This window comes from Saccopteryx bilineata, chromosome 1, assembly GCF_036850765.1.
Source record: "Saccopteryx bilineata isolate mSacBil1 chromosome 1, mSacBil1_pri_phased_curated, whole genome shotgun sequence".
Lineage (NCBI taxonomy): Eukaryota > Metazoa > Chordata > Mammalia > Chiroptera > Emballonuridae > Saccopteryx > Saccopteryx bilineata.
The window spans coordinates 279,198,092-279,211,287 of NC_089490.1; the positions used below are offsets into that span (position 1 = coordinate 279,198,092).

Genomic DNA, 13,196 nt, shown 5'->3' on the forward strand with positions numbered 1-13,196 from the left:
AAAGTAAATAAGCTGCCCTTCCAAATATTAGGTCTTGGGTGAACAGAATATCCGGTTGCGATATTTCCCAAATGTAGCTATGAATGTGTCAGGATCAGTAAAGCAATTGTAAGCAAACCCATTACAGCGCGTGTTGTTGGACATCTTGCGCTTGGAAACTGGAGCTATTCATCTGTAGCAGTTTCATTTGCTACAAATGCTCTTAGATGATCTTTATCTTCAACAGGACCCAGTGACCAATGTCAATGAGTTAGTTCCTCAGAAGGTGTGGGGCTGAGAGTTGTGGAAACAGTGAAGGTAGTAATTATGTAATTCTGTTCTTTCTATCTCTGATGCCAGAGGCTCCTGGCTGAATTAATTCATCCTAGCCTGGCACAAAGCTCTCAAAGCACCACAGGCAGCAGAGACATCCTGGGCCTCGAGGGTTACAAATGCGAGGCATGCATAGGGTCAAAATCATGGAGGAAATATGAAGTTCCTGTTAGGAGTAGGACTTTTAACACATTCATTAATTTCTTTCTGCACAACTCTAACCAGGGAGTGTGTCCTATCGTTACTTTTGGAAAAGTGAAACCACTGTTAGGTTACTGACAGTCACGTCTGCACACCACAGTCTACCTCGATGAACGTTAGTTATTTCACTCTATGACATGGATGAAGTGGAAACACTGTGCTTGATGCTACATATTTCTCCCTGTAGGGACTGAAGCATTCCTGGAAAGGAATCCAGAAATGTAGTCCTAGAGTAAACAGCCTGACAGGGTTCAACATGTGGGTGATTTGTAGGACAATTCACACAGAAATTTGTGTCTACTGCTGTATTCTAGAAGTTACCTTTCCATTCACAAAAATATGCATGAATGAAAGAATCTTTTGATTGTTTTTAAATTTGGAGAAGGACACGGTGATTTCAGATTCTGAGCTGAATTAAGCTATGGAGAGCGTAGGGGAGCAAGTTTTAAAGGACGATGGCAGCCAGCCAATTTCTTTTGTTATTTAATTGTTTATTTTTTTCAAGAACAGTTAACATTTACCAGGCACCTATTGGCCTCAGTCACTTGCATCTAAAGAGCAAAGCTAATTTACCCACAGCCCGTGTTCTTGTAAATGGTTAGCCTTATTTCTTAGCTCTGTTAACCACTATTCTAACATTCGCTTCAAGTTCAATTTTAATAATCTAATCCATCATTGTCTACTGCTCCCTGCCACACGAACAAAAAGGTTTGGAGAGGAATAAGGCGAGCAGTTTACATTTTCTGTGGATACTTCAAGTAATTGGCCCCAAAGTGAAATTATTGAGTTGGCCATGGTTTATGGTGTTCTGAGGGCATAAAACATGGAGGAGATGGGCCTGTAGAAAGAGTTGGTATTCGAGAATGTGTGAATGTGTGAAAATCCTATAACTTCACTTCAACTGGCCTAATATCCTGAGTCACTAGGTGGTCAGAAGAATAGGTAGAGTAAGAAAGGAACAAACTGATGGACATTTATCCTAAAAACCAAACACAAACTTTGTACAAGATGAACATAGCAAATGAAATAGCTTCTGTCAAAATAAAACCTCACACAGGCCATTTTATACGTACAAGGACATACACACACCCACACACGCACAGACACATGAGCAAGAATGTATATTTTGTAAGATAGGTCCTTGGAAATAGACATTCTTAGCAAATATGGATGACAGATCAATTGTAATTTATTTTCTTTTAACACTGTATCATCATAAAGAAAACTGGTATAAATGAAAAAAAAATCTATTTCAAATATCTACATCTAAAATTTTAGGCAGTGAAAAAGCACTTTGTTGACAAGGAGTGTGGAATGATGTATGTTAATTGTCAGAAACTGCTTGAATGCCTTGCTTAGTTGCCACAAACAAGTTCACATATCAGAACGAACAATACTGCTAAATATTCCGTTTTTTCCCCCATTTTTTTTTGTTAAAACATACTGAGAGAAGGAAAAGAAAAGAAAAACTGGAAATCCATACATCTTTCAAAAGTTTGAGAGTGAAGCAATATTTAGAACCATAGATGAGGAAACACTGCGGCATTGGTGTAATATACACAACGCGCTTCTCTTCTTTAATCTGTAATGTACATCAAATACTTTACAACAATGCATTAACAAAAGGCAAGAAACATCTTGCTGTACAGAGGAACCCCAATGCAACCGGAAGCCTAGAATCACAACGGATGAAGAGAGTAAACAAAGCGTGAGAAGCCGTCCCTCTAAAGTGTGTGACCTGTGCTGCCTGCCTCTGTGCTTATAACCTTCGTGCCCCACCGCCCCGACCGCCTCGCGTGCTGCCTCCAGCCACCTGCAGTACACAGCACTTTTTTTTTTTATACCTAAAGCTCAAACTAGAAAGGTGTTGCACAATGTCATCTTTAGGATTGCTTTAGCTTTCTATTGACGCCCAAGTTAACTTTCAATTCATTTAGCTTTCTAAAATAGCTCTTAATATTTCCTTACTGGTTATCACAGCCTTCCTATGGAACAGGCTTTAACAAACTAAATCTGCAGGGAAAAAATAAAATAAAAAAAGCAATGTCTTGTGGTATGCATGCACATGCACTGTTCCCGGAGCGCCTCGTGCCGCCCGCCCCTCACACCCAGGAGTCGGGGGAGGCGGGGTAGTGGCTTGTTTCATAGTTCAGTTCACTGTAAGGGCGGGCAGCTGAGTAGAAGTCGACATAGTTGCCGGTGGACTTGAGTCCCAGGTGCATGGTGTACTCGCTGGCTGGAGGGCGATGGTGGACCTGGTCCTCAAAGAAGGACTCGTCATAATTTCTCGTGGAATTCTGAAACGGCTGGTAGGTCTCGTAATCTTTTCTGCTGGGCTCCTGCGGGACTGGCTGTGCTGAAACCTGCGCAGGAAAGAGCCACCGAATTAGCACGTTTCCCCTGGATCCGACCTCCTCCATTTTCAAGGCACTCCACCCTCCCTCAACGTCAAGGCTGTGAACGTCACCCAGGCACTCACCAGTACGGCATGTCCCCAAATACTGCCACTAGGAATCTGAAAAGCCTAGATATCTCAAATAAATGGAGTCATAAACTATTTGTCCTTTTGTGTCTGGCTTCTTTCATTTAGCACAATGTCCTTCAAGTCCATCTATGTTGTTGTATGTGACAGAATTTCCTTCTTTTTTAAGGCCAAGTAATATTCCACGTATGGAGATACCACATTTGTTTATCCTTTCATCTGCTGATGGACACCAGGCTGTTTCCATCTTTGGACTATTGTGAATAATGCTGCAATGAACATGGTGTACCAGTATTTGTCTGAGTCCTTTCTTTCAAGCCTTTTTGGTACCTAGAAGTGGAATTGCTGAATATTGTGGTGAATCTGCTTAACTTTTTGAGGAATCACCAAGCTACCTCAGCAGCTACACCACTTTTTGAGATAGGCTTTTTAAATTACAGAGGCACACACAAGAAGCTATAAACACAGCAGCTGATTTTCGTCTTCCCTGCATTTTCTCCGTTATACCTAGGTGTCACAATCCTAGACGGAGAGACCGTGAAGGTGTACAAGGCCTCATGATCACCAGGGCATCTTCCTGTCAGGCAAAGGCTGTGATCAATACTTCTCTGGAGGAATAGGCTTCTGAAATAGGGACATTCCATCACATCTGCCTAAGTGACCAGGTGCCACAGCTTCAGAAAGATACACAGAGAAGCATGTACTGAAAAGAGAGAATCTACCCAAATACAATATCCTCTGGAGGACCAAAATGTTTCTAACTTTATTCATTTAAGACTTGATGGAACTCAAGAATGCTGTGGAATTATGAAGCTTTTGGTTAGGGGCGAAAGGGGGGGTGTCTTCAGAATTGCCTGGGGTCCCCCATCCCACCTCAATACTCGCTGTTTGCACTCTTGTCCTCTGCAGGCTACTGTCTGATTTAGGGGACCTTGAAGGTTAAAGGGATCACAGAAGCCTTCAGGGCAGGAAAAATAAAGAATTATTTCCCTTGGCGGTAAGGACATTAAGACAAAGTGTGTTCATAGGTAATTAGCATTTGTATGTGGGGAGTTTAGTATCCCCTTCCCTTCTGGGGTCCCTTTCCAAGACCATGCCCCTGAAGTGAGAAGAACTTTCCAAGGTGTGGGGTGACAACCAGACCCACAGTAAGTGCATACAGGCACAAAGTTGTGTTCACGTGCAGTAAGTGGGGAGGAGGTCTGATGGGAATGATAAAATACTCTTCAAGAAAGAGTTTGATTGCTTTCAAGCCAATTCAGTAATTCTCTATTAATTTAACTAAAGTTCAGCATGGAAATGTCCTCTAGAAATTGGTCTTAGTTAATGGATAATGATTTGTAATTAGCATGTGGCATGTAAATGAATGCTTTAATGGCCTGCACATAATTCTTCTCTCAAGTACATAAAACTCCCTCTTACATGTAATTGATTTATACTAGTAATCAACCTGTTTTTCAAAGAAGAGGTAAGCTTCATCACAGCTGCCATCCAGTATGTGCTACCCTTCTGGTTAGGAGTGGTTGAATGAATGAGGTTTCTGTCTACCTGTGAAAGTCCATAGAGTGTAGGTGTTTGTTAGACTAAGAGACTGGCCATAAGAAAGACATTTGGAACTAATCTGCAACATGGACAATTAAATGTTGCTAAGACCAGCTCTAACAAATGACTTGGACAAGCTAAGGTGTACTTTGCTATCCTTTGAAGAGTTGTGTGCTAATGTTTCACCACTGCAACACTCGGTTGCCACCCAAGTGTAAGGCATACAAAGGGTTAGAGCTGAGATGACTGGAAAAATTATACAGGGAGGGAACTAGAATTTACTGTGTTCCTATTTCAGTAGACACTATATTCTATATTTAACAGGTTTCTTCTTGTTTAATCTTCAAATAGTCATAAACATTTTTGTATGTACTGTATGTCCCCATGTATAAGATGCACTTTTTTGGGAAAAATTTGGGGTCTAAAAACTGGTTATATCTTATACAGTGGTTGTAGATTTTTTGACTTACATTTCCTGCTTTTTCGTACTTGTTTTTGTGCTCATAGTTGAAGACAGTGATTCATCATCAGGCACAGATAAGAACAAGCTAATGGATAGGAGTTGTATAAATTTTATGATGAATAAAACTTGAGTTCAATAACTTTATGCAATACACTTTTTTTCAAATTTCGGGCCCCAAAATTAAGGTGCATCTTATACATGGGAAAATATGATATGTTTGTTTATGTCTCTATATCTCTTTCCCTCCTTCTCTCTCTAACTCTCTCAATTTTCCTTTCCCCCCCTTCCTCCCTCCTTTCCTTCCTTCCTCCCTCCCTCCCTCCCTCCCTTCCCTTTCCTTTCCCTTCCTTCCTTCCTTCCTTCCTTCCTTCCTTCCTTCCTTCCTTCCTTCCTTCCTTCCTTCCTTCCTTCCTTCCTTCCTCCTTCCATAATTTGTGTCTATGTGATTTAATGCTCAAATAAGAGGACTATAAATACAAAGCAGGGAAAATGGGATAAGAAGGCAGAAGAATCATGTCAGAGTCTTTACCTCTTCTGGCTGGGTGACTAAAGGCAAAGCTTATCCACCTGGATGTCAATTTCCTCATTTCTGGGGACAATGTTTTCTGCCCTGCCCACCTGGTCATGAGACTGAGGAAACCAACTAGGAACTCAAAATACTGTTTTGTTGTCAGCAGTAATAATTTGACCTGAAACACCAAATTTCTTTGTTTCTAGTTTATGAACAAAATTCTGTTGTTATCTGGATCTATACATTTTAATATACTCTTTTCCTTTATAAGGATGAAATGGACTGGTAAAAGCCCAGGAGAATTTTTGGAATGTTTAAGTAGTTAACTCTTAAAGTGATGCCTGTAACCTGTTGACTTCAAACATGAAAACCAAGGATCACAAACCTTATTTCACACTAATGGTTATTTCTTCTAGGAGTCCTTTCAGTAGAAGTCACTGAAAATGAGATGGGAGCCCCAGGCAGTCACCTGGGGAGCGCCACAGCTGAGCAGCAGCCTGGCTCCTCTCCTCTGAGACGTGCAAAGCCCGGTTCATGGCTATTGCCCAGGCCCTTACCACACTTGGACATGTGTCGCCATTGCCTCATTCTCAGCTCTCATCGTTTTTTTTTTGCCTATTTTAGAGATCCACCTGAAATCAGCTTCCATCAGGGAATCATTTCTCTAGGATGAGTCGCTGTCCAGCTGCTTCTGCAAAGCTCGTGAGGCCTAGTTGGCAACTAGGACACCCAGAAGAATAGAGTGCTCAGCAGAGGACAAGCTTTGACACTGAAACTGGGTGAACCCAGAGCACCTCTCCGGGTTAAATTGTTCAAGCTGGCTTTTTACCAGCTGAGAGGTTGTGAGGTCACCCTTGGTACAGGAATCTCCAACTGAAAGCTTTCCATCTGGAATGGCTGGCCATGCCCATGTGGCCAGAGAATCCAAATCAAGGACGACGCTTATAAGGTGGTCTCTAGACCTACCCAACTGGAAGAGAACCAAATTGTCTCCTCTTTCAAATGGTTAGGATGGTCAAATTTAATTCCATTCCCAAGAGGGAACTGCAGGTAGAGCTAAAGTTTAGTCCAATAACAGAGTCCAAAATAAGCAAAACACTTATTCTTTTCTCCCCAAGTTCACTGGCGTGTCATAATGATTTCCTTGAATTTTTTTTTTAGGAGAGAGAAGCATCAACTCATTGTTCTATTATGTTGTTTCCCACTGATTGCTTTTTTTTTTGTATGTGTGTGACAGAGATAGAGAGAGACAGAGAGAGGGACAGATAGGGACAGACAGACAGGAAAGGAGAGAGATGAGAAGCATCAATTCTTTGTTGCGGCACCTCAGTTGTTCATTGATTGCTTTCTTATATGTGCCTTGATCGGGAGGCTACAGCAGACCGAGTGATCCCTTGCTCGAGCCAGCGACCTTGGGCTCACGCTGGTGAGCCTTGCTCAAACCAGATGAGCCTGTGCTCAAGCTGGCGACCTTGGGGTTTTTAACCTGGGTCCTCCACATCCCAGTCCGACAACGCTCTATCCACTGCGCCACTGCCTGGTCAGGCTGATTGCTTCTTATATGTGCCCTGATGGGAGCTCAAACCAGTGGGCTTTGGGTTGAGCCAGCATGGTCAGAATCAAGCTGGTAACCTCTGTGCTCCATGATGATGTTCTATCCACTGTGCCTCCAGCCAAGACTCTTTGGACTTTCTTAAGGGAAAAAAAACAAATTTCTTTGGTTGACTTTTTAAAATGTTTCTTGATATTAGAATAATCAATCTCATTGCCTACTTCGCTTTGCTGGACCTAGTCAGGGAATAATGATGGCACTAAACGGTGGCCACACAGAACTGTGGCCACACAGAACTCAGCTCTGCCAGTGGTCTGCTAACGACATCTCCCCTGGGCTGATGAGCAGTACAGAGCTTGGTCTCCATTCCTGCCAGGTTTCTGCAGCATTTGCCTGCGACACTGTGGCCTTGACATTCACACTGAAGCTGAGTCGAGTAAATTCTGGGGCACCCTGGAGAAAACGCTGCAGTAGGCTGTGCTCTCTCTTGCAGTAGAGATGTCATCTTAGCACATTGATTCTAATTTGCCTAAATGCTCAGAAGAGGCTTCATGAAGAGAACTGCCCCTAGAACCATTATGGACTGTCCTCTACATCTAGATTGCAAGCAGTCCTTTGGAATCTCCTATAGCCACACTGTAGGGACCTCTGGGCCATGCTGGGGTGTTTCTTCATTGCCAACAACAATACAATTCCATTAAAGAAAGGTTGGTATAGAATAAGCTGATTCTGGTGACAAGCTTCTCTTGACCCACGTAAACTAAAGACTAATCTATCACATCCTACAAGTATCTTTAAAATCCGGGGACAGTTCACTAACAGTATTTAGTATTTGCTAAAAGAAAAAGGGTTGATTTCCATAAACAGAGTTGGCATTTTCAATACATTTTGTTTCTATTTTCCACTATGTTCGGGCAGGCTCCTTGACACGTGGATAGTTGGAGGCCACCGCTAGCGATCTCTACTCTATAGCTCACTCCCTGATTTATTTATTCATTGGTTTCTTTGCTTTCAGCAACAACTAGAACTGAGGGAGTCTGAGTAGAGGTTAGCAATGTGGCAGGCAGGCCGGAGGGTCCGGGCCTTCTCCAGGGGGCTGTAAACAACACCAGATGTTTCAGGAGAGGCTGTGCAGAAACTGGAAAATTGGGGGCAAAAGGATAACTCCTCTACCCACTCTCATTTCTCCTGCTGATGGCTGATTAGAACAAAATAATTTTAGGTCTAGGAGATACTTCCCATGTTCTCCTCCTTCTTCCCTTGGAAACTGTCCTGTACAGGACACTCTACCTGCTAGAAGGGGGTTCCTTCCTTTTCAGAGACGCTGTCCTGCTAGGTTGAGAAGGGTTCAAAAACAACCCATTGCCCTTTCATGTTGACTTTCAGCATCTGGATATTGTGATCAAGCACACAAGTTTCAGGCTTATCTTTTCAGCCCAACTTTTCTGATGCAGGAGAGAAATCTAGAGCATCAACAAGAAGCCAGTTCTGACAATGGTTTTTAGTAGCCAACAGTTACAAGGAACGCCATTCCTTCTGTGATGACCTCCAAAGGGAGAGAAAAGTATGAAGTTGTCCATCAACGAAGGGCAGGGGCTGTGCCTTTTGGCCTTTACAATCCCCATAGAACCACAGAGAAAATGGGTCTTGATGAATGTTTGCCAAATCAAACACATACACACAAACTTAGATCATTTCTTTTAAGTATCTACCATCCCAGAGCTGCTTAAAGCTGAATAGACACAAAAACCACCTGGACATCTCGTAAACTGTGAGTGTGATGCAGAAAACCTTGGATGGGTTCGGTCCAGGGACAGGGAAGAATCTCTTTTGCGTTTCTTACAAGCTCCCGAGGATGCTGGTACTGCTGGTTCTTCCACTAGACTTTGAGTTGCAAGGCACTTTAAAATGCATTTTATTTAGTTGTTCATATTGAAGCTGGTGTGTCTATTTTATTAGTAAAAATCACTCATAAGGAATGCTTTATTCTAAATGAGAGGTGGCTGGGTTATGGGAACTACCTAATCCCTGTCTAGTGATTAGACAATCTGCCTGGTAACCAGCATCTTATGCTTGTATCATTGGGACTTGCCTTTGCCTTCTTTCTTTTAGTTTTGCATCATAGTGGAAAACTTGCTTTCTTCCACAAAATAAAGTGTGTGATTGTGGTGAAAGCTAAGACTCTTTTCAAATTTGAGGCTGTTCTAATGATCGCCACACCCACGTGGTGCTGGATGACACCGGAAGGAAGAGCAGCAATTACTATCTTTTCAGGACTGTTCTTCATTCATGTTAGGTAGAAGTTAACTTAGTTTTACAATTCACGTGGGTTGAAGGGAAAATCAATACAAAAACATTCTGTTGCTCCTTTACCTGGTTATGTTTGATGTCTTCAGTGGGCGCACCATATGAATTCCTATACAAAGTTGAAATTCCAGTGTTTTGAGCTGAAAGCAAAGGGAAACAAAGGCATTAGCAAGGAAAGCAAAATTTCAAGTTGAGGACTCATGGTCATCGAGGCAAATTCTTGCCCTAACAAGCTTGGTTTCTTGTGGACCATTCCAAGTAGAAGAAATTCTTTGGCCCCGAACACTTTGCTTTGCATACAGACATTAAGAAAGAAGCACAGTTCTTCTATAAAATCCCCATAGCACGTCAGCCTCCTGCAATAATGTTTGGATTGTAGACAGGGTCAGGGCAGGTGCGACAAACAGATGGTCATTTTGCAAGTTTTATGGCCTTCCTTTCTGGTGAAAGCTGGTGGATAATGAAAGCTTGTCACCTGCACTGAAGCATGCAGGAATCTGTATCAGCAGCTGAGTTTTCAGTGGGAGAATAACAAGAATGAAATTTCTAATTGGAGCTCACAGAAGTACTGGGTCATCTTTCAGACTATTCATTTCTCAAAGGCCCAAAGGACAGACGGGAAGCACCACTTGCGTGTGCCCTGCACATCTGTGTGGCTCTGGCTTTGTAATCCTGGTAGACACAGGAGCCTCCACTCTGTCTGTGAGCAGCCTGAGGTATAGCTGAAAGGAAGGAAAGTCTCTTCCAGTTACCAGCAGCTTCCAAAGGCCGAGAAAGGGTGTTCATTTGCCCACTTCCTCACCTGGAACCCTTGAGGCTAATGGTACAAGCCTAGAAGAAGGGCCCCGGGCACCACTCCCTTCACAGCAACTATAAGGTCATGATTAAAGAAAGGTTTTACCCTGGCCAACTGGCCATCCCAGTTCGATTCCTAGTCAGGGCATACAGGAGAAGTGACCATCTGCTTCTCTTCCCCTCTCTCTCCTCCTTCTCTCCCTTTTCCCCTCCTCCAGCCAGTGGCCCAATTGGTTCAAGCATCAGCCGCAGGTACTGAGGATGGCTCACTGGTTCAAGTATCAGCCTCAGGTGCTAAAAATAGCTTGGATGATTAGAACATCGGCCTCAGTCAGGGGTTACCAGGTAGATCCCAGTCGGAGCACATGCGGGAGTCTGTCTCACTAATTTCCCCTCCTCTCACTTAAAAAAAAAAATATTTTGAAAATCTTTTCTGTAGAGTGTCTACGAAGTATAAAACACTCTAGAAATAAAGAAGGACTTATCTTTTGCTTCCAGTCTCTATGTGATAATGCAATAGGATGACCACCATCTCTCTGTCATAGGCCACTCTAGACACAAAGTCAGTATAAGCTATCATTTTGGCCATGATTTTTACTAAAAGCACATAATTGCCATGTGATAAAACACACTCTTGGGAAATTTTACTTAGGAAGTTAGGGCTGAGAGCCTATTTTCAATTTTAAACCCCACTCAGACTCTGGTTGAATACACATCGCTCCTGTCTCTGTATTACTGTGGAAAACATCGTCCCTTGCCCGAACCAATGCTACAGACTCCTCCTTGAAGGCCCAGCTTCCACTCTGCCCAGTCCTGCTCCTCCACCCAACGTGTTCCCAACAACTGGGCAATCTTGTCAGACCAACCGGATCATGATAAAAGCCAAGCTCCCTATTATGGCCTACAAGGCTCTGAATGGTCGGCCTCTGCCTAACACTCTGCAGCCTCTCTCTCTTCCCTGGCTCAGGGACCCCTAGGTATGCGGGCCCATCTTCCTTACTTGAGTCTGCCAAGTTTGTTTTGCTTCAAGGATGTTGTACTTGCTGATCCTTCTTTCTGAAACTTGCTTCCCTCAAACTCTGGACTGCCTCTCCTTGCTGGTTTTGGCTCAAATGTGTCATCCTTGATCCTGACAGTTAAATTAACCCTGCCCACCTGGCACCCTCTATCTCATTACCCTTTTTATTTTCTAAATCATTCTCAACACCACGTGCTAGTAGTGCCTTGTTGGTGAGCTGTTCTATTGTTTCCCTTGTGTATTACCTGCCTTTGCTTATGAGAGCAGAGGCTCTGTAAGGACAGAGACTGGTCTGTCCTGACACATTTGTGGGTATGCCCAGCATCTGGAACAGAGCCTGGCCTTGATGAATACTCATGAGTGCTTTATTTGCTGAATGAATGAATGAATGAGTAAACCTAAGGAAACCAGCTTTCAGAGCTATAATTTGCTGATGGAAAATGTCACTTGAAGAATAAGGTGAAATATGTTTTTTTTCTGTTAGAATAAAGTCAATTTTATTTGGTAGGCCATGCACTATTATAGCCTTGGCCTCCCTCCCTGTTGTGTTTGTGGCTTCTGAGCTACAGCTGTCCTGACTGGAACTTCTTTCCTCCTGCTATTTGGCCACTTCACCACTTTAGAGGAAACTGTGTAACTAAGATTGAACTTGTGGCCTTTGCAGACGCATGAAGCAGACGTCTTCATGAATGCTCTTCCCCTATGTGTGGAGCTCAGAGTAGACTCATAGGAAAATGCCTTTCCTTTTTTTTTTGTAAGCCACGATTTCCAAATGAATCAATACATTAAAGATTAAAATGGCTTCAAAAGGCATAAGAGAGACACTGACAAAAACAGAGGACAAACCATGTGATGTAAAGGCATTGGGAAGTTTAGAGGAAGGACACAGCCCCTCGTGAATTTTACAGTCAGGCAGTGTAGCTGCTGGGATCACACAGCCCTCCTGTGATGCGTGCTTCTGAACACGTAAAATTCCCAGGGAATTAAAATCACAAGAAAAAGCTATGAATCCTACATGCCTGAATGAACAGTTGACTTTGGCTTTCTGAAGGATCCTCAGTGGCAAAGAAACACTAGAAAGAGAGACATTTTAAGAGCTTTTATCTAAACTAGAGAATGAATCCAGAAAAGGTGGTTAGAGGAAAGCCTGGAATAAAAACCTGAATGGTCTACTTCTAAGTCTTAGTAGATGAGAGTATAACCCAGGGAACTGCTTTCACTTTAAGCTTTCCCATGTTGCATTTTGAGGGTGAAACTTCCCCTGGTTTTCCCACAGCAGAGGCTATATTTCCTTTGGAGGAAATGGTAGGACATCCTCTGATGCCTTAGAAACAAGGAAGTGGCAGTTTTTCAAACATTTTTCAATGCACTGAACTTTAAGTGTTCCCTGGATTTACTGGTGAATAAGAAGAAGTACTGCTCTTGCTGTGGAGGTCCTAAGAACCCTGATCTGCAAGTAAATGCCAGAAGGATAGGTGTTTGCTGTGGTGTTGCAGAGCGGAGCTTGGCTCATCCTTTCCACTCTTATATGATTTGCTGGCTTTCACCATGTTGGCTGGGGGTTTATTCATACCACTAGAGAAAACAGCAAATGCCGGCACCAATCTTACTGCAACTCCATTATCTCTACCACCCTCATTACCTATAACCCATCACCACTTCCTCCATCATCATTGCCATCACTGTTGCCTTTTCCATCAACAGCACCAAAACCACCACCACCATCGCCATTGTTATCACCACCACCACCATCACCACCACCATTATCATCATCACCACCACCACCACCACCACCATCACCACCACCATTATCATCACCACCACCACCACCACCACCATCACCACCATCACCACCTCCATCACCACCATCACTACCATCACCATCGTCACCATCACCACCATCAGCACCACCATCACCACCACCACCACCATCATCACCATCACCACCATCACCATCGTCACCATCACCACCACCACCACCATTATTATCACCATCACCACTACCACCACCAC

General features: G+C 43.2%; 1 protein-coding gene across 7 annotated transcripts in view; it reads right to left on the bottom strand.

The window, feature by feature from the left end:
* Window positions 1–1,044: 1,044 nt before the first annotated feature.
* The window catches only part of CTNND2 (catenin delta 2), a 985,037-nt gene continuing 972,885 nt past the window's right edge, over window positions 1,045–13,196 (bottom strand). For all 7 annotated transcript variants that reach the window (XM_066243701.1, XM_066243686.1, XM_066243718.1 and 4 more), the window contains 2 exons: window positions 9,437–9,510; window positions 1,045–2,876 (listed from right to left, as the gene is read on the bottom strand). In XM_066243701.1, coding sequence (XP_066099798.1) covers window positions 2,616–2,876; window positions 9,437–9,510 — 335 coding nt within the window. In that variant the 3' untranslated portion in view covers window positions 1,045–2,615. The remainder of the gene's footprint in view (window positions 2,877–9,436; window positions 9,511–13,196) is intronic.